Genomic DNA, 22,302 nt, shown 5'->3' with positions numbered 1-22,302 from the left:
CTCTGCTTGACCCTTTCACTGAACTGGATGGATGCTGTGAAGGGTGTTTTGCTGTGCCTGCACACTCCCCAATCTTCTCAGAATGTTGAGGTGTAATGGCTTTTTGAAAAATATGATTTAAATAATATTACTGCATATTTTTATTTGGCCAGATAAGGAGAATCAAAACAAAACAGCATGAGTTCTGGAGGTAAAGGAGTGCTATGAATGAAAATTCACTCCCTCTCTATTCTTCCTCTGAATAGTGCATCAGTGTCACACCAATAACCTGTGAGTTTCACAGGGCTGCTACCTCAGCCCTATAACTGCCACACAGATCACTCTATGCATTTTACTGAAAAAAAAAAGAAAAAAAAAGAAGGCATAGTAGATTTTGGCAGTTGGAGGTCATTTAGGCTATTCTGTGTGTATGACACTTGGGTGAAATGTTGCCTTCTTCTGCCCCAAGCTTCCAATTCTGCTTCTCACTGGTCCCTTTGTACTGTTACCCTGCTGCTCTCATTTATTTTTTTTTTCCACTAAATCCCCACTCTTGACACTTGCACTACTTGAACTTTTTCCCTACAGACACTATTTTCAGGACACTCTATCATTTTATTTTTTGTGACTTTCAGGGTTTTTCCCATTTCCAGCGTATCTTTGAGAAGGGCACAATGAGCTGACTTGGTAAACAGTGATACAAATCCTACATGCTTGTACAGGACATGTTTGCACTCCTGTTGTTTTAATCCTGCAGTGTCTTTCCCCATGCTGAGGCCAGGCTGTGTGCAATCTCGCTTTGCACCCAAGTGAGCGTGCTGCTTGCTCTGAGGTATGCAGGTTGCAGTCAGATGGGGAGTGCTATTTCAGGAGGGTACTGCCACCAAAAGCAACATGAATCTGTCACAAAACCACTTCTACATCAGCAACAATTTTAAGCCTTCATCTGCACATTTTTCCTAGGACGGAAGCCTCCGATATCTTGCTCTGTTGATTCCCTAAGGGGGAAAATATCTGCTTGGAGCAGGTCCTTTAGGGAATTCAGAGTTCCCCTGAGGAATGCATCCCTGAGCCAAAAGCATCAGGTGCAGCTGATCATAGTAAGCCTGGGGCTGCCCAGGGGCTGGGAAGGTTGATGAGGGTGGAAGCATTTTGGGCTAGAAGCCACAAGCAGGCAGTCTGGAGACTGACAGTGCCATCCAACCTGTGCTCTTTTCTTGGATATATGATTTTTGCCAAGGTTTGCAGAGGGTGCTTGGGGGGGCTATGCTGGTTAAGTGGAAACCACAGGTATCAAATCACAGTTGCAGAAGGGAAGTGCATTCTTCAGTGGAGCCTGGATGTATGGGAACCCCCAGCATTTAATAGCATTTCTACGTGCTTCAGATGAGTATACTGATGCTGACCTTTGAAATTCAAATCAAAGATAGCCAAGCTGGCTGGCTTTGCTTACTGAGTTCTGCTACTTCTCCAGGTAGTCCCAAGTGCAAAACACAGTGCCTAGGACCAGTGATAAAACCCAAGGGAATGGCATGAAGCTGTGACAGGGAAGACTGAGACTGGCTATCAGGAAAAGGTCCTTCACCAGAGGGTGGTGGACATGGCACAGGTGCTCCAGGGCAGGGGGCACAGCCCTGAACAGAGAGTTCATGGAGTATATGGATAATGCTGTCAGAGAGTTTGGGTGGTCCTGTGTGGAGCCAGAGGTTGGACTCAATGGTTGGACTCTCTTCCAACTTGGGATATTTTGTGATTCTTTGAACTTTGATTTCTGAAACATAGCAGTAGTATATAAAAATTCTTTTGTTCTGGTGAGAGAGGCTGTGGTTCAAGGTATTATCTTGCCAGGGTTTGTTTCTAATCCCGTTATGTTTATTAGGAATTGCCAGGTCCCCTCTAAAAGTTTCCAATTGAGTTCTGCTTGGACCCATGGCACTAGCTGGTGTCTGAGCTTACTCAGAGGACACAGTGTGAAGAATGAGACTTGCTGATACCAAATAGCACAGAGACTTTACATCATCTGTTAGTATCAGAAATTAATTTGATTTCCATTTCCACAATAGAAGACAGTAAGATCTAAACCTTGAGCCCACCCTACCCTTGGTGGGCAGGCCTGTGTAATTCATGCAGAACCACAGTGAGAGGGTGATCATTTCTACTCTCTGTAGGCTAACAGAAAGCTTTGGTTGTCTTTAATGAGACCTGATGAGGCACAAGAACAGCATCATTTTATCTGTGTTTGAGTGCCTCAGCACAGACAAAACATTGAATTGATGACAAAAGTGTGTGGCAGCAGTTACTGCCATGAGAATTGTTCTGGGAGAAAACACACAAAAAAATCATTTGAGTCCCTCCCTCACTGCTGTAAGTTAATTGGGACGTGCTTTATTCCCAGCACAATTATAAATTTAAAAATGAGTACAGTCAGAGCTGAAGCTGAAGAGGGACTGGATGGTGCACATCATAGGCTGGAGCAGAGTTTACAAAAAGCTGCCTTTTAAATCTTATGCTTACATTCTGTTTCTCTCTGGAACAAAATACGGTACTTCCAGCCTACAATATGAAGTGAGTCATAATATTGCCATTCTGCTCCCAGCATAATTGGAGCATACCTATGGTATGAAGTGGGAGAAATATTTGGCCAAGAAGAAAGCTCCAGAATTTTATGTACTGTCAAGACGTGCTTAATAAATGGAGAGTATTATTTTCATATTGCGTAATTCAGACTTTCCTCATGCTGGGGTTGTTTCAGCAAAACATGCGTGTGCTTATCTTTAATTAGTGTTTAAGCCAAGATGGCTGTTAACGTACTTATGGGAAAGACTTTTCAAAGGGCTAGGCTTCCTGACATGCATGGAGGCAACCATGTGCTTGCACCTGCACTGAGGCTGAAGGAACTCACACAGGTAGAAAGGGAAGGTGGGTGTTAGTGGCAGAAAGCACATATGTTTGCTGTGATCATGCGATCTGTGGTCATTTATCCTGTGCTTCTGCAGTTTTCCTAAGAACAGACTTCAGCATTCTCTGCTATCACCCATGTGAGCATGGATTCAGTTGGAAAGGCTTTAGGGCAGGGTATGAAGCCCTCATCCTGACAATGACAGTGAGCACATTGCCTTCAGCAGACCAGATTCCATTCGCTGCGTGTGAAGAGACTCTGAGACAGAGAGGAATACTATGTTGTATGTGGCTAGCTGTGAAATATTTTGGCAAAGGAAACAAGGCTTGGTCTTGAACTCTTCCAGGTGAAAAATACAGTCAGGAGTAATGTGAATACAAAATGGCAAGTGAGGCAGATTGTGGGTGAAGTTTTGGTCTACGACCCCAATGACTTGGCTTGGCTCCTGCCCTCAGCTGTGTGACTTTCCCAATGCCAGTGTTTCCCTCCAAATAAAATAGGAGCTTTGAAACGAATTTACTTTTAAATGAAGCCTGACGAACTCTTGTATATCACTGTGGTTATACAAGAGACAGTTCATGGGTTGAACTCAGTGATTACATAGTATAGCTCACTCCTCTATATTAACTGCTGTTAATATTAACTGCTGTGATGCCTGCTGTCCACAGGGCTTTTGTGATCGAGAAAATATAAAATAACAGTTGTTCATTTTATTTTTAAGCATTCAATATCATGCAGTGAATTGTTTAACATTAGTCAGCATGTATATTATTATGTTGTGCTCTCATATGAAGTGTGTTTTTTGACCACACAGCCGTTGGTGATGAGAGCTCACAAAATCAGAGCACCAGTGAACATTTGAACCCTCCAGACTGTGAAGTAATGATGGCCAGCTGGTGTCATTTCAGTTGGGAAAGCAGTGAGCAAATGGCTGAGATACGAGGATTAAATTTGGTTTATACCACACCACTAAGGACCTCTAAGAGAATGGTTTGGATTGGTTTTCACAGGATTTCAGAACAGAGGGTTTTCTCAAAATCTCTTCTCTGTCTGAACAGCAGCATTCCTTTGTTCAAGCAGGATCTTTGGACTTCCAGTTTAAGAATAAATTCTGGAAAACAGATGGAGCTATCAGTACTGAGATCCTCTGGTCAAATTAAGAAGAGAAAACCAATAGGACATATATGCCTACATATCACTTGAAACTCCTTTCCTTCTGTTGAAACAATAAATTGTTATTGCTGTGTTCATGGGCAGCCTGCATTCTCTGAGCAGGCTCCATATTGTTGAACAGAGAGATTGATGAATTCAGACATTTCCCAGGATATGACGGTCAGTCAATCTGGGTATTTAAAAAATGTTTGTCTTCTTGTAAACGTAGGAAAATAGTGAAGACAAATTAGCTCGATCTTATGTGTAAGTTCATCATCATAAGCTTACAATTTTTTTTATAATTCTGTAACGAAGTGAAACAAGAATTTGAAGAATATCAGAGCAGTGTTGTTTTGAGCAGCTCACATCAGCCAGTGTTTGTTCTAACTAATTTGCTCTCCTTCACAATAATTTTTCTTCAGTATTTTTTTTACTAGCCCTGTTGCTTTGGATTGTTTCTTGTTTATTGTTTTCCCATAGGCTTGCACCTCCCTACATTAAGATTTCTTTTTTTTCAAGGCTGGCTACATGTCTGGGAAATGCACACACTTGTGTTCCAAGACAGCAGAGGGAGGTATTTCTAGAAATAGCAAGATGACAAACAAATAGTGAGAAATTCTGACCTCGGCCACCTTCCTATAAATTCAACCCATAGGTCTTTTTCAGAACTGAGGTTTGCCATCTGTCAATGGGTGGATATAAATTCCAGCAGATGCTGAAGAGACATCTGGAGTGTATCCATTGCTCTCCCAGTGTCAGTGAGCATCACCCAGTTGCCATATATTTTTTTGCTGACCTAAGGGAATTTGTGGTCTTCCCTCCAAACAGGTGACTGCAAAAATTCTGATGTGTCTAACATCCTCTTCTACAGCTACCAAGAGTCTCTGATATGGAGACTCCTCCTTACTTCTTGTCCTTCCAAAGTCAAACTTAATGAGCATCTTTTATAAACTAATGGGGTGAGTGGTGTGGTGAGGAATGAGCACTCTGCTGTGCTGCAGAAGAGACCATGATGTCAGTGACAGTGAGCAATGGGGTAAGCAGAAACCTTCAGCCTTCAAGGAAGCTGAATAACTGGATTTGAACCTCACTGGAACAAAAATGAGGACAGTAGATTTTCCAAGTACCCAACGTGCTTCTTTTCAAAACTCAATAATAGAATTTGAATGGGCTCTTAAGTACCACATGGTGCCTTCAGAAACTCCAGCAAAAGTTTTAAGGGAGAGAAAGAGGAGATTTTACATCCTCCCACATTCCTAAGTGCCCAAACAAGGAGAAAAGTCTTCCAGGCAGCCACACTTCTACACCAGAAATGACTCCATTGTACAAAGCAAATGCCAAGGCCCAGGTTTGTTCTGGTCTTTGCACATATTTTTCAAGTCAGTGTTTATTTTACCTGATCTGCCTTAACTTTCTGGTTCCTGTTTCTGTCCTCTCCCATTGTTGCTGGTGAACTTTGGCCCTTACCGGGATTATGGTGGAGCTGTCTTTGTTTGAGGAGGTACATGGGAGATTTTTCAATGCTATTGTGCTGTGAGAACAGGAGGGGCAGCACTTTTGGCTTTTCCATCCCACTTTACTCCTCTTATCTCCTCCTGCCTCCCCTCTGGGCTGTATTTCATCAGCCGCCATCCTGGCACTTGTGACTGCTCTTTGTCCACTCTCCTGTATTGCAGCGCGGAGCTGCCATGCCCCTGCCCCATGCCAAATGTGTCCCACTGCTGATCAATCTCCTACTCTTCTCTACCCACTATTAAAACAGATGGAGGGAAATTAAGCTCATTTGCTACCACCTGTAGTTAGCAGGGGTTATGTCTCTGAGATGGCGAACAGCTTTAGGACTATTGCCTTTGTTTAGTGACGTGCATCTGTGCAAAAGGTTTGGAAGATTATGTAAAGCAGAAACTACAGACACTTCTTTTACTGCTTCTGTAAATTAATATAAGAAAATCAGGAAAAAAATTCCCAAATGTGTCTTCTTTGTAATCTGGTAAGTCCGACAAAAATAAATTTCACCATTATTATATGAACATTTCCTTGCATCTCCTGCAAATATATAAGGTGAAAATTGATACTTGTTCTTGAGAAATTATCTCTTGTGTCTCATAAATCTCTTCATTCTTATTTCCTTGAAGCTTAGGAGTTTTCACAGAAATGCATTAAGGAAATTGTCTACTTCTTTCATTTATTTTATTGATCTAATTACTGGCCTTCTGTTGTGTGCAACACATTCATTCACTTCAAAGGTTTCCTGACTTAGATGTGCTTGTACTCAGCTATTTGAGGCTTCCAAAACCAGATGAACCCAGTACTGTGTGACCATGTCTAATCTCAAAAAGGATTTCTTAAGAATCTATTATTTCCTCTCTGTTTGGTATCAAAATATGTTTAACACAATTTCATCATTCTGAATATCATCAGACAGAAAATTATGTATGATGGCAGTAGGCCTAAATATTTACATCTAGTAAAAACTCTGTTTAATTTTGGGTACTCACATTTATAGGGAAAGCCAGTCTCTTTCAGGATACGCTTCCAGCTCTTTTAAGGAATCAAATCCATTTGGGTAGTGCCTTCTCATTACCTCTGATGGCTTTATTCTTACCTGGCAGTTGGAACAGGTTAAAAAGGGCTGTCTATATAGATTACCTGAAATTCAGTTGTCCTCAGACAGCCAAAATGAACGTTTTTAGGTCAAATGTAATTCATAGTAAGAAACAGGATTTTGGGCCCTTTGCTGAGGAAGTCATGGTAAAGACAGACTGTTCTATCTTCGGGCTAATGGATGAGTCTAACTGGTAGCAGTGGCTTGCTTTGTTAACGTGAGAAGTAATAGAAATGCAGCAATGTGGGAAGAACCTTATAGCAAGCAATCCTACCATAAAAGAACTCAGAAGCTGGAATATGGGCTGTACTTAAAGATCAGACTACAAGCGCACATCCTTACTCCCCTGACTATGATGATATCCTTCCTAAATTATTCAGGACATTTCAGAGGTCCTCTACTGTACATTTCTTGCATAATCTGTAAGCAACATCAATAGAATGTGGTTACAGACATCTTAACATCTCTATCGGTAGAATATACCAGAAAGATTAAAGACAGAATGGTAGATACTTCTTTCTAAGACTGTTCTGTCTTTTCCAAAGCACTTGACTTATGCTGTCACTCTGTTTGCCAGGGCTTGCAAGGATTGCCAACCTCTCCCTGCAACCATTGCATCTCTTCGTTCTGGGGAAGTTTAAAACCTGAGCTGGTATTATTTGAGGCATTTTCAAGGAATTTTTTTCTTTGTTGCACAGACTTTTCATTTAGAGGAAGTGGGAGGAAATCTGCCTTTAAATAATAACATTTACAATACAGTAACTGTAAAATGGATAATAAGAGCATCCAGGGGGATGATAATTCAACTTTGCGACAGCTTCTGAGGTTTTACAATTTGTTTTCATTTTACAATGGAATGAAAACAAGACCTTTGCATATTATGTTTTCAATTTAGGTCTTTCTTGCTGCATTGTCAGGAATAACCAGGGTGTCCTGGACCTCAAGAATTTGTCCTTCCAAGTATTTAAAAAATGCTTCAACATTAATGAATCAGCATTTTCTCCTGGTGGGATACTTCATTGGAAATGCTCTGGCCTGAACTTTTGCTAACCCTAGAAGTTCAAAATGATGTTTTATTCCCTAAAACATATTTGTTACATATAACTTCTTTGTGTTTTATAGATTGTTTCTGGACTGTCTTCTCTAAAGCATACCTTTTCCCTTCATCCTCTATGGATGTATATCCATTTTCCACCCTCATGCAGTTCTTTTCTCCTATTTTCTTCAGCTTTTCTTGTTTCTCTTGCAGCTTCCTACTGCTATTGACCTTCTGTAGCTTATGCACAAGAAGCAATGCTGAGATAAGTATGCTGTGCTGAGGTTACTTAGGGAAGAGGTGGCTGCTGGATGGACTCTGTAATGGGTAGTGGTCACTGCATGGCAGTCCCATGACCATTCTGCAAATCCCTGTCTGTCTGCTTTTTGGTTTTAATTCTTCTCAGATGGCATTTTCCATCAGGCAGAGCTGACATCCGTGAGAAGGCAGAAACATCTGTTCCCATGCCCTGGCCGGCTGCCGCCCTCACCAGCTCAGCAGCACTTCAGGAAACCAGAAGAGCCACACGGTAATAATTACCACTAAGTGCTTGTGGGGCAGCTGCTATGTGTGCTATGTCTGTGGTTTGGGTTTTGGGACCCAGTTGGCTCAGAGATGGCTCTACAGGACCTACACCTAGTGCTGGCCAGCCCCATGTGCTGTGCTGCATGCTTTGAAAATGAAATTGTCTTTCATTTTTCTAACACTTCAGGTGGGAAGACCCTATACTTTGAGGGGAAAAAAAAAGCAGTGTGGTAAATAAATGTCTAAAAGACGAAATGCATGTATGCATTCTGAAAGATGGAGAGGAAACTGTAAGGAGAGCGAGAGGTGGAGTAACTTAACGTGGTGGAAAGTACAAAGTGCTTCTGTAAGTCTTTGTATGAATGGTTTCATGCAGCTCACCATGACATACCGTGAATGTTATCACCCAGGGACAAGGTTTCCCTGTGTTCTCAGGAATTTCCACCCTACTGGGTGTAGTCTCAAAACACCATTTTCCTTGCAAAATTGTCTCAAGACTAATTTTTCAATCTTTCATGTACATACATTTAAATAGGAAGCAGGGGGAAAGAAACTCAGTTGGGAGCAGCATATGGAGACAACACAAGTTATTCCTGTTTCACCGTTTTCTTGGCATTCATTTCCTCTGTCAAACAATACTTCAAATTTGGGACCTCTGCATTCATATTCCCTGTTGCTTCTTAGTTCCTTGGAAGCATCGGGATGGACTTATGGTGTTGCTACAAGCAGCTCGTACAGGAAAATAAATGAATTGGGAAATATACTTCAAATAATGGAAGAATGAATTATTTAACCATTTTAGCCATTTCCCAGGAGGGACAGTAAAGGGAAGAAAATGCATTTAACACTCTAAAATATTAAAACAGCAGGAACTACATCAACTTCATCCCTCTGGGCTTCAAACAAACTGGCTGGTTAGGTAAATTCCCTGCAGATCTAAGTGGCAAACTCCATCAGAGAATATTTCAATGCATGGCAAGGGAATTTCTCTATACTAATGATATTATGAAAGGGATCAGCTAATTTTGAGTTCTTTGGAGTTAGGCCTGGTTTCTGGCAGGATAGCAGAATATTTTTGAAATATGAACTCCCCTTTTAGCATAGAGTCTGATCCTGTTTTCATGGATGGTATTCATGGAAAATCACTTTCTTGAAGCTGTATTTCAAATATATATTTTTAATGAGAGATGTTATTCCCTTGAACTTCTGGGAAGAGGCTTTAAATATTCACAGCAGTAACTAAAATGCAGCGAGATGAAGGGAATTGTACTTGATTCCTGAGATTTACTGGTTACATACACAAAACAAAGCAAAGCAACACTCTTTCGTAATGATTAAATACAGAATACAAATACCCTCCTGGATTTTGTTCACGTTCTCACTGAAAATTTTAACGGTAATTTTGCAGAAAGCAAAATACAGGCTACACTGAAAAGAAATTACGAACAATTCTATAGCGTCCTTTGAGTTTTGTTGTAGCAGTGGAGGTGTGCATGTAGTTCTAGCTAACTAAAAACAAAGATGCAATTACAAAATGCCTGTTTGTGCAGATGATAAATCCTGAACCCTCGCTGAGTTTGGAGTGCCCAAATGAAGCCATCTGGGAAATGGGCTCATACAACCAAACCTATCAGTATTGAGTGGAAAACATGAAACCGAACAGTTTCCCAGGGAGGTGGTAGAGACTCTGTCCCCGAAGTTTTTCAAGAAAAGTGTAAATGTCACCTTGACTGATAAGGTTTAGTGATATGGTGGTGATGGGTTGACAGCTGGGCTAGGTGATCTTAGTGGTCTTTCCAGCCTTAATGATTCCATGATTCTAAGCCAGAGGGCTCTGCCTTAATTCTGCAAGCCATTTCTTGAACTTTATAGCAAAAAAAAAATAGACAGTCTCAGGAAGTTCATTTTAATACAGAGAGTTTGTTCCAGAGCTGAGTTTCCCCATTAGAAATGCCTCACCTTTCATATGAAAAATCAGGTCTTTGTGTTTCTGCTGTTTGTTGCCACTGTGGTTGTGCTGCTCATGGGAAGCATCTCAAGCAACTGGCCCCAAAAGTTAGGAAAGGACCTTGACTCTGTGCCTAATTGTTGGAGGAAAACACTCTGAGGTAATCCAGCCGGTCCTGAAACAGAGCTGGGAAGACTGCTCAGAAACAGAGAGCGTCCGAGTTGGGAAGGGTCTGGCCTTTGAGGACAGAGCTGCTCAGAGCAGCTGGATGGCTGCCCACTCTGGAGCTGAAGCATGGGACAGTTTATAAACTTAAAGCAAATTTTCCAGCCTTATGGGATTTTCCCTATGGTCTGTTCTCAGTGGAGCAGCATTATTATTGTAAATAGATGCTCTTTTTGTCCCATCTCCCAAGGGAGAAAAATTAATGTTGTTTGAAAATGTATGTTTTTCCCACTCATTGCTGAAGCAGTTCCTTTCCATAAGGTCTGCAGAAAGCTGAGCATTAGCAGATACTGTTAATATCATTACTTCAAAGTTCTATCTGAATGTCTTTGCCAGGGAGCCTTTAATAAAAGACATGGCCTCTGTCCCCTCAGAATTGCAGGGGTTGGAAACTCATTCTAGTGAGTCATCTCAGGCATCCTCCTTCATTGTGACTGGGCCTTTCTGTCCAGCCCCTCTGCTCTTAACTCTTTCGGGTGCCTAACTGCTGGCTCCTGTCACAGGGACTGCTGTTTCCATTATAGACATGTACACTGTCCCAAACCAGGAGAAAGGATCCAGCACTGTGGTGCTCTTTCCCCTCCTGCTCCCAAGCCACCCCACTCCTGACTGTGCCTCCTCTGCCACTCTGTATGGGAATATTTTTACAGCTGCCTCACTCTCTCCTGTGGGAGTATTTTTTTCTTTCCTTCTCTCTCTCTCCCTTTTTTTTTTTTTCCCCTCATGCTTCTCCTGTCATTGAATGAGTTTTCCAGGCTTCTCTTCCCTTGAGACTGGTTGGCACTTTAAATATTTATGGAGTTATTGCTGTGCCACTAACTGAGGTAGAAAGGTAACCCTGGGGCAATCACACTGCTGAATTTTTGGTGCGCTGGGCCCACAGAAAGATTGAGGAATTGTGCCAAATGTAATGTGGCCCCTCACGGTCCTCATGTTTTCTCCTTTCCTGGGATCAGCACTTTGTGGCTGTAGGGATTAGCTGAAGGCACCACTTGTTGCCACATCTGCTGCAGGAAAGATGGCCCTGTCTCACCCAGTACCCTCTCAGGCCATCTTTCCTGCTCATATGATGACTCTCTTTACCCTTGGTGAAATCTGTTTAAGAGGAGGTAATTGCTCATGGTCATAAACTTATGTATGCTACAGAGCAAGTATTCAGGAAAAGCCATCACTGCATAATGAGATCTGCATCCATCTCAGCCAAAGGTGATAGCAACCACACAGCTGGACAGTATTGTCAGATCCTCCTTCATGCTATGCTCACGCGGCTGTGTCTCTCAGACTGCAGAGACGTGATGGATGGTGCTTGGGATTGCAATGAGGTGCAGTGATTTACTCTCAGTTTTGGGAGAGGTTTCCAGTCCACCTGGGTACATGAGGAAATCATTGGCTGATTAATAGTACTTGAGTATTTTAGCATATGTAGAATTTGCACATAAAATTCAGTCCCTGTATTCAGTCAAGGCTGCTGGTAGCATGACTTTTCTTGAGTGAAAGTCCTCTCAGTGTATATAAATTTTTATTTATTTATTTTTAAAGATTTTAATTATTAGAAATTATTTTAAAACCTATTTTTTCCAGAACTTATTTTGGGAAAGAGAAGTAAATGCCCCTTCAAAGATGCAGTCTGGAGCTCATCCATATCTTTGACAAATTGTGAGGTCACAGTTTATAAATCTTAAATTCTTCAGTATCTTATTCAGTGACTGGAAGAGCCATATGTTGGGATACAAGAATATGATGTCTGTCCAGGGGTTGGTGAGTAGTCATTGTAAAAAGCAGACCAGAAATATAATAACTTGGATTTTTTCATTGCAAAGATAAAAAATAATTTGACAGGAGATGTCATTATTGTTTAATGGCTTTGTCTGAACAGAACAATTGAAGGAAATGTGTTTGCTCTTCCTCATCCCTTACCATTTCCATGATGTCATTGGGTTTGGCCCTAGCAACTGAAAAGTTAGAACATAGGAAAGGCACTACCTGCAGAGTAAAACGTACACAACAACGTATGGTACCAATGATGAGTATTGCTGGCACAGAGATCTGTCTCAAGGTTTATGAAGAGAAGAGAAAATTAGATGGAAATTTTGGTGAAGACATTTTGAGTTGGCTTAATCAGTAAGTTCTAACATTCTAACTGTGACTCATTTAGTAAAGCACTGCCACGTCCTGCAGAAATGAAGCGGTTTTTACTTGTCTAGGAATATTCATTGTGTAGACATGCTTACTATGTTTTTGGTTTTTTTTTTCCTTCATGTGGAGTATCTGCTGTTGAAAAGCATCTGCTTGGCTGTCCATGGACGCCTGGTATGGCACCAGCTTTACATGGTTTTGACCCCTGGGGAAGATAGTCAACCACACGTACTGAGTAAACTGAGTAAACTATTGCTTTCAACACAGTGGCAGTGATGTTTAGTTCAAGCTATAGAGATCTCCTTCAAGAGCCAGAGATCATAGTTTCAGTTTTGTTTTTCCTCAGCTGATGTCACCTCCTGCAATGCTACACCCATAAGAAGAGGAGGGGAAGACTGTCTTGGAGTGGTGGAGGAGAGGGTCACTTTCTCATCTACTGTTAACCCTTCTTCTGTTCCAGCTGCCTCAGAACACATTTAGGTCTTATTCTGACTACTAAGAGAGGTTCACCTGTCAGCTCACTTTTATTATCACTTGCAGAAGTCTTATTTTTCAATTACGGTAGAACTCAGTCTCCTTACTTCAGGTTCAACCTCCCTTTTTGCAAACGTTATTAAAATTTTCCCCTGAGAAGTTTCACGTTGATAAATTCACGGGGTTCATCTCACTCCATTCATCTGTTTTTATGTCATTTGACTTTCTCATCTTTCAAATGCACTTCCAGTTGTGGTTGCCCCCTAGAAATGCCATCTTTCTACACTTGTACCATCAGGACACATTCAAAGGTCTAACTTACTCACCACTTAATATTCTTTGTATTTCTTACTGCCATTGAAAGATTACAGATCTAATAAGAAATATTAGATGATTGGTTGAAACAGAATTTGAGCTGGATTTCATTGTAGTTTGCTTATTCTCTGTGTCTAGCTTTTAGGCTGTAAACATTATGCATGACACAGCGTTGTCTCCTGCCGTGCTTGACCCATGAGGATATACATTGACTGCTCATATCAGGTGAGGAAATGAGCTCTTTGCATTGGGCTATAGCAGCTTCTGGGCTTTGAGTTCAGACCTGGGTGATAAACACAATACACACTGCATGGGAGGGACTGGCACACAGCTTTTTGGTATCTCTTTGTAGCATAAAGCTTTTGTCAGGGGCTGCATGCTCCTCTTGAGCTGTGTTTCAGTACTGTTTGGGGACAATGGTCAGTACTTTGTCACTGCTGCAGAAACCATCTGCCCTCAGTAAATAGGACCACGAAGCATGCACACACCTCTGCCTCCATGGGCTTCAAGTGGACCGTGCAGGCACAGGACAATACAGGGATGTGTGTGAGGAAGGGGGATATAAGAGTTAGTGATCTTGGCTCCTCACACCCTTCAGAAGGAAAAGGTCTTAAGGTGGGTTGATGGTTGGACTAAAAAGGTCTTAATCAACCTTAATGATTCTATGATTTCCAACCTGTATGATTCTATGTTTGAGTGTGTATATGGTGCCTGCTTCATTTGAGTGTGGGATGACCATGATGATTCAGGTAAAAAAATCTATTCTTTGGTGTGCAGGAGACTATCTAAACATCCTGCCTTAATAACTTCAGAATTAGTGGTTCTGTAAAACTTATCTTCCTAAAAAGGCAGCCACAGAAATCTTTGAATTGCACTGGTGGCCTTCTGCTGAGTTGAATCTTGAGTGTGTTATTGAGACCTTTGGTTTATTCTGGCTAACAGGGAAGATTGGCACAGAAAAATCCTTTCAGCTGCTGAGAGGCAAAATGAACAAATCTGTTCAGTGGCTGTGAGTCTAGAGACCTAAATCTTTAAAGAGTCAGTGTTTTCCTGTCTCAAGGATAATGTTCAAATCTGTTTGATCAAAACTGGATGAACATTAAAAGGAAGAAAACCACTGCAAACATCCCTGAAAATAAACATCACAGCTCTCTTTCAGTGCTATCTATAGCTCTTTCAGTTTAATGACCCGAAGCATTACATGAAACATCTAATGTGCTACCAAGACTGTTTATAGGAGACAACCATCTCAAGAACACGGTAGTGTGAAGACTCCCATAGCAGCACCCATGTAGAAATTACAAGGCTTCTGGGATAGCCTCTTCTATTCTAATTATCCAGCCTAATAAAATTTTGACAGAGGAAAATAGAAGTAGTATGGTATTTAGGTCATTGCTGACACCGTGTGCCAAACAAACAGGTTGAAATCTGTATGCCCATGCAATGGATAAGTAATCAATAAAAAATAACTGTAATATCAAAAACGTGGACATATGTGCTGCTGTTCCTGCAGCTGGAGGAGTTTCATAGACACAGAGTCATTAAGGATGGAAAAGAACACTAAGATGGACTATTCCAACCCTAGCCCATCCCCACCATGCCCACTGCCCATGTCTCTCAGTGCCTCATCTCCACAGTTCTTGAACACCTCCAGGGATGGTGACTGCACACTCCCTGGGTAGACTATGCCGCTGCATCACCGCTCCTTCTGAGAAGAAGTTTATCCTAGTACCTGACCTGGGGTGTTCAGGCTCCTACATGATTTCTGTCCTGTCTCAGTGTGTGAGTCCTCTCCTGGAGGTGAAGCTGCTCAGTGAGCACTCCAGCCCACTTCACTGTTCAATCAACCACATTGGCTTGAATCATCACTAAATAACAAAATCTCTGTCTCCTGATGGTAATGAATAATTGTTTTCTTCTACATTGCTTTTAATTTCAAAAGCTTCTGTCATGGCTGAACTATTCTGTATGTTATTCATTAGCTGATCATATGCCACTGCTAATTTTTTTCAAATGGATTCACTATTTATAAACGTTCACCAGTTTGTGACGACACACAAGGGGAAAGAGGGAAATATTTATGCCATATACATGAAGTCTTCAGTCCAGATGTTTGCAGTTCTCCCTTGGACATGCTGACCTCTCTCTTGTTTACTCAGGATACACCACCAGTTACTAAAGCTATTTGTGTGGCATTCACCTGTGTGCAGTCACTAAACCAAATGGTTTGAGACTCACTACCCTCTTTTCCTTAGACAACCATCTAATGAGTCTATCCACTTTTGGCTGTGCAGGGTGCTGAGTTAAGCATATGAATCAGTATTGCTTCCCCGTTGATGGAGAGTTTTCACATAGAAAAAAAAAAATGAACTTCTGGGTATAAATTTTGGTGTGAATGAATTTCATGCTAAAAACTGCTGGCTTTTTTTAGTGTTCAGAAATATGAAACAAGATGCTTAGTGGCTTCTTAGCTTAGAAAACAAGATACATCTCCCTTCTGCCTTCCACACTGCAACCCCATTAATTTTGATACTATTAAATCAGCTTGGCTAGTAGTTGAATTGAATTTTTTCTTTTCATGGGTACAATCTCAGCCCCAATTAAACATTTATAACTTCACATAGTTAGACACAATACAAGTCACCCTGGCTGAGAGACCTTTGCTCACGGAAAATCAGTGTTTGAAGTTGGAAAGACGGAATGGAAGCACCATATTAAAGCATGTTCTCACTATCCAAACAGACCCTATTGTTAGAGCTATGGCCAGTAATATCCTGTTTGTCACTGGGATCACACTTTGGTTCGCATGCCCTAGAAATAACCACTTACTCTGTGGCTAAACCCTTTCACTGTGGGACTTGGGTTTTCACCAAATGTAAGGAAACCTACTCAGGGTTCTGGCCTCCAGCTAAACTTCTTCATAATGTTTTGAGAAGTAAACAGACTCGTAAACTTCCCCACGTTCAACAAAAGAGCCCAGTTTTGTATCCAAATAACAAATTTGCCTTCCCCATCTGTCTGGCATTACCTCAGACTCTGCTCTGTATCCATCGCATCTCAGCCCTGGCAACAGGCCTCGAACAAATTCATTTTTGTGGACTGTGGGTGAAATCTGTGGCCGAATGTTATTAGTGTGGAGCTAATAACTGGTTTGGACTTCTGTGCAGAGCAGCTGCATGTACAGCAAAACACCAGCAGCCTTTCATCCCAGGCACTGCTGTGTCCAAGCTGTGTGCATCCTCAAGGACACCCTGTTGTTACACTTATCTCCACCATGAAAACCTACCCCAGGCCTACAGCTAAAAGGATGCAACAGAGCTTGGCAAATAGATGCAGCTGGTGCTGCGGGGCCATGAACAGTTAACGCCTTGGCCACGACCACGGTGCATCTGGAGCTTTTCCCAATTCTGGGCTGGATAGCATCGCTGTCTCCCCCCAGCTGCCAGAGTTGCGGCAGTGAGAAACTGCTCTGAGATCACAATTGGAATCCGCAATTTTTAATGCTTCCCCCCACCACTATTTTTTTCCATTAGAAAGAAGGAAATTGGTAAATGCCCTGGGACTCACAACTGACCTGGAGAGGCAAGTGGAAGCACTTGCTGCTGGTAATAATGGACTGGGTGAAAAAACTTCACTGGGAAGCACAGCTCTGCAGAAACCTGCAGCAGTTATTTGCTTTTGAGCAGTTTCAATGCAGGCCATCTGAAACAAATAGCTTCAACTGAAACAAATGGTTTCAGCTCGTTTGGGAAAGGTAAAATGGTTGAGTTACGATAGGGGCAGATAAAACTGTGTGGTAGGGTAAATTTAAAAGGGATTTTCCAGCATCTCAGCTATGTTTCAGGATGTGTCAATGTACAGAATCTTTCTGCGCACCATTTTGATATCACTGTGTTCCCCTATTACCTCCATGTCACCTCTCCTTGTGACCATGGGCTGCCAAGAGCTTTGCAGTGGAAAAGTCCATAGCCACAGAGTATCCCAACAACTGTGAGATCAGAGGTAATTTTGCCCCAAGTGAGCTCTTTCCTCTCTCAATGCCTAGAGTATATTGAAGTATTGCAATAGATTGTGTTATGTTTTACGCCACGTAATGTCTTTCATACAATCATTAAGGTTGAAAAGATGTCCAAGATCATTTAGTCCAACCATCAACCCATGCCTGTGACTGCATGTTATATTAGTAGATTTGTGTGGTGTTTTTTTAATTCTTTTTTTTCCAAAGCACTCTGCTCTGGAAGTCATTTCCACTGCTCTTTTTTTTTTTTTTTGTACTGCTTTGTAGTGAAATGGGTCTATTAAATACTGGAAATTCTCAACAAATGTAAATTCTATTTTTGATCAGTGCACGTTTTGACCTCTGACGCTGGACAGGGTTTGTCTCAGAATAGCATGTTAATAGACAGAGCTATTTTTTCCCTTATCTTTCTGAACTTTGCTATCAAGAACTTTTTTATCTTATGTTTATGTGCTATCATGGTTTAGAAGGCAAATAAGAGCAGCAGGAGATCTTTTAGAGGTCTAAATCTTCAAAGCCTGAAAATGTAGCTTGATTTAAAAGCTCATGCTTTTACCTGTTACCCTAAGGAAAGAAGCATTATGCAGTGACACTCTCCATCTGCCTGTCCTTCTCTCATCAACTTCGGAGCACATTGGCAATTTCTACCACTTCTGATGGAGTGGAGACAAAATCGAGGTATGTTCCTGAGCGTTATTGGTTAGGGACGTGCCTGGTGCCCCCACCCAGGCTGGATATGCACACAACTCCCATGCTCATACCAAAGCCACCAAACTACAGGTCAGTGGCTGGGGCCAGTTGATATATGGGTTTCTCCATATGCAAACGTATTTAAAGATCCTGGCAGACTGCAGAGGATGCTGGGAGTGGTGTACTGCTGTATGGCAAGGCCTTAGGGGACAAACAGATCTCAGTTTATCATGGGAAAGTATGTGGGCTCTATCACAACATAGGACATAAATCTGTGCTGTCTTGCCTATGGCTTTTCCCTTGTGAAAGTACTCATTTACACCATGAAGTGCTCTTCCCTATATCACCTCTGGGTAAAGATTTTTTCTAGAATGGTTCTTTGATCTGTCTGGAGGGAATAATAGAGAAAAGAGAGCACTGCTCACATTAGAAGTGACACTGCCCACTCTTGTGGAGAAAAAGGTCTTCACATTTCCACGGATCAGATTCTGCAATTACACAGCTTTCTTGTTTGGCCAGTTCATCTGCTAAACCTGACGCGGAGCCAGAATGAAAACAGAGATTTTCCCATTACAGAACACCAAATCTATGATAAGCCACGCCATGAAAATTCAGTTTTTAAGGAGGTGCAGAGAGAGAGAAGGAAAATCCAGCTGCTACTGCACAGAGAGCTGTGGGTTTCACAGTGCTAAAATCTGTTTTTGGAGGGGATCTTAAAAACAACAAGTATAAGCCAAAGGAGCAGGGAGATAAGAAAAACAGCAGGATCTGGGATAGGGAAATTTAAGGAATAGTTTGAGCAACAGTTTTAGGCTGTCACACCATCTGGGTGGTAACTTTGGACACAGCTGGGTAAAATAATCGTTAAGGATAGAGGCCTGTGAATGTTGTACTTCATCTGTGGGTCTGTTTTGCACAGCGATTCAGTGAATGTCATGTATTATCTTTGTTAGATTTGTATTTTTTTTCTTAAATCAAAAATTCCTTCCCTATAAAGCCCTCAAAACAATCACCCATTCCGCTTCCCCCACCTCCAAGTTATAATATTAAATTCTATTTATAGACGGAGCAACAAATGTCTCTGAAAGGAGAATTACATTTTGACAGCACTCAGAGATGCTCTGCTTTTCTTAGAGATTACTCCCTGAATAGGATATAAATATTATAACTTATGCACTATTTGCCATGAAGCAAAATGTCATCAAGAAAGGGTAGATGTAGTACTTCGGGGCATGGATTAGTGGGCAATATTGGTGGTAGGTGCACAGTTGCACTAAATGATCTGAGAGGTCTTTTCCAACCTTAATGCTTCTGTCATTTTAGTGCATACACGCATCAACACAATCGTCACCGTTTGCAGCCTGCCAAGTTCAGAACATCAGGATTTTTGTAAAAAAAACAAACCAAGCAGCTGAGAATAACCCAACAGAGGCTGAATTCTATTTGTTGTCCTGAAAACCCTGTGTGTCCCTAACATTGGTTATTTACTAAAAATCAGAAGCAAGCATAAATCCCATATTGCCCCAATTGTATGAACTGCCATCTAAGCCCTCTGGCCACTGTCCAGGTCTGAATCACGCTCCTGGATGAGCAGTAACCCACGCACTGCCTTCAAACCATCCTCTCCCATCCTCGATCCACCTTCACCTCCCACCTGGCTCTCAATTAAATATTTTGATTATGATTTTTAAGGCCCTTCCTTACCTGCATAGTGGTCAAACACAGTGGGCACGTACTCCTCAGGGAAGGCATCATTGGCGTAACTCATCAGCAAACAGGTTTTCCCGACGGCCCCGTCCCCAACCACCACACATTTTAACATCTTCTTGGTGCTGTTGCTGCTCCCGTCAGTGCAGTTGTCACCTTCTGCCTTGCAGCTCATCCTTGCGTCTGCTGCTGCTGCTCCTGCTGTTCCCGGGGCTTCCAAGTGCACATGAAGGAAAAATGAAGTGCGATTGTATGGACTTTTCCTGAGTTTGGAGTAGTTGGGGAAGGGGAGGGGGGGGGGAAATCTCAAACTCAGGAAATCATACTAATGTTTCCAGGCTGTCACAGCTGCTTCTAACAATTACCAGAGCAGTCCAGAGAATCATTGAGGTGAATAGATTAAATTCACGGAGAGGAGTATCATGAAAAAGCGATCTGTCCTTTCTTGTCCGTCCGAGTCAGGAAATCCTCATCCTGCCCCGCAGTTCTCCGTATCTATTGCAACTTAAAAAATATCAGCAGCCTGTGGCTTGGCTTCGTGTCTGCCTTCCTCCCGCCTGTCCGCAAGGATCGGGGATTCCTGTTAAATCCACTCCATTTTCCATCTCATTTCTAACATGGAGGAGAGCCTGGAGGTTTTTAATGGAGTTTTTCCTTTCTTTCTCCAGCTTGCTGTGTGTCAGGAAATCATGGGTTTCCTGCTGAATTCCATATTAGGATCAGTGGGCTTGTGAAGGGCTGCAAACAATGGGAGCTCTGTGTGTATTTGTACTTTGGAGGAACTCTGCCAGGACATGGAGAAAGAAAAACACTAGAGGTCTCTCTGCAGACTGAAGTTTTTAGGTTTCCTGCTCCATCCCGTGCCCGGGCTGCTCTCGGGGCTGCTGGCACTGATTTGGGTGAGGAAGATTTCAGAGAGGAGTTGGGACCGTGTGGCTGTGGGGCTACGGCAATGCTGGGAGCTCTGTGCTATCCCAGCAGGGTCGTGGGCACGATCCCTACTGATCCCATATCGGTGTTTTCTTATATGTGGGAGACAGGAGGGGACCTGGAAAGGCAGGCAGGAGGTACAACAAGCTGGTAGAGTTTAATGTGAATTTGGTCTGTGTCTATAGCTCTTTATATAAAAAACAAAACAAAACAAACAAAAAAAAAAACACCAAAAAACACCTCGGTTTGCAATAACAAATCACTGATTATTCAGGTTAATCACTCAGAACGTACCCCTGGCATTCCCCCCTCATCCACCCAAGAAAGGAAATTAAAAAAAGAAAAAGAGACATTTTTTACCCTTAGAATAACTGGGTAAACACAGGCAGAGAGAGAGAGAAAAAAAGAGAAATTAAGAGTTGTGTGTGTATATTTATGTTTGTAAACACTTCCCATAGCAGTTTGTGGAAAAACAGCTTTGAGCTGTGTGATCCCTGCCTCCTAATCTCAATTTTGTTCTGGTCTCTCATGTACCTCCTGGCTCCTCTCATTTTAAATCTATGTCAGTCTATATGTGGTCAAGATGAAGGGCCAAACTCCCTGCTCCTTCCACAAGAAAGATTTTTCATTTTCCGGCAGAAATGAGCCAGACATCAACATAAACCCCAGCCCAGCAGCTCAGCACATCCTGCTGGCTGTGTTTCTCTTCCACAATCTTTAAAGGCTTTGAGAGCGGGAGACAACCCCCACTGGGTTTCTAGGGGAAGCTCATCATCGATAAAGGCTCCCCCTGCCTTGCTTGTGAAGTGCTCAAAAGCTCACACAGCCACTGGGAAATGTGCACCTGGATGTGTAAAGACCAACACCAGGGAGGTGGTGGAGTCACTGACCCTGGAGGTATTCAAGGAACATTTAGCTGTTGTGCTGAGGAACTTGGTTTAGAACTATTGGTGGTAGGTGGATGGTTGGACTGGGTGATCTTGGAGGTCTTTTCCAACCTTGGTGATGCTATGATTCTATGAGCCTTAATAATGAATCTCCGTAGCCCCACGTCTGCAGTGCTGCCAGAGTTCTGCAGGGACCCAGCCGTATGATAGAATGGGCTCTCAGCACCTTCCCATTGCCTCCATCAGACAGTAGCAACAACTGTCTCATGGCATGATTTATCTGCAGGCTTTTCTAGCATCAGATATACCTCCAGCTAAGTCAAGCCTTAATGATAGTTAGTCCAGATTTAGGCCTACAACCGTATCCCCACAGCTCATTCCTCCACTCAAGGCAGGCATGTGTTGCTTTGACCACAAAGCTAGGCAGTCTCAGCAGGACTGTGCCCACTTTCATTTTTTGCAAGAAGTTAATGAAATTCCTTTGCAGTTTTTCTGGAGTCTTGAGGGCTGGAGCACAAGTCTTATGGGGAGTGGCTGATGAGGAGGTTGTGGTGGGGTATAGCGAGGTCTTCTCCTAGATAACTAGTGAGAGAACAAGGGGTCATGGCTATAACTTATGCCAGGGGAGGTTCAGGTTGGATATTAGGAAAATATTTATTCTCAGAAAGTAGCAAGGTATTGAAACAGGCTGCTCAGGGCAGGGAAGTGGTGATGTCACTGACCCTAGAGGTGTTCAAGTAAAGGGTAGATGTCACAGAGCCATGATTTGGTAGTAT

The 22,302-nt window shown here is 42.2% G+C and overlaps 1 protein-coding gene across 2 annotated transcripts in view; it reads right to left on the bottom strand.

Annotated features, from left to right (window-relative positions):
- Positions 1–20,438, bottom strand: part of RHOJ (ras homolog family member J) — a 47,815-nt gene extending 27,377 nt beyond the window's left edge. The window contains exons 1-2 of one of the 2 annotated variants that reach the window (XM_065748965.1): positions 20,075–20,438; positions 19,707–19,922 (exon numbers count right to left, since the gene is read on the bottom strand). In XM_065748965.1, the coding sequence (XP_065605037.1) occupies positions 19,707–19,884 (178 nt within the window). In that variant the 5' untranslated portion in view covers positions 19,885–19,922; positions 20,075–20,438. Of the gene's footprint in view, positions 1–19,706 lie in introns of both variants that reach the window. The other variant, XM_065748957.1, reaches the window with a different exon arrangement.
- Between the last annotated feature and the right edge of the window lie 1,864 nt (positions 20,439–22,302).

The sequence above is a fragment of the Cyrtonyx montezumae genome, unplaced genomic scaffold (genome assembly GCF_038088225.1).
Source record: "Cyrtonyx montezumae isolate F1298 unplaced genomic scaffold, pur_monq_1.0 scaffold_10, whole genome shotgun sequence".
Classification (NCBI taxonomy): domain Eukaryota; kingdom Metazoa; phylum Chordata; class Aves; order Galliformes; family Odontophoridae; genus Cyrtonyx; species Cyrtonyx montezumae.
This window is presented reverse-complemented; position numbering and strand designations above follow the sequence as displayed.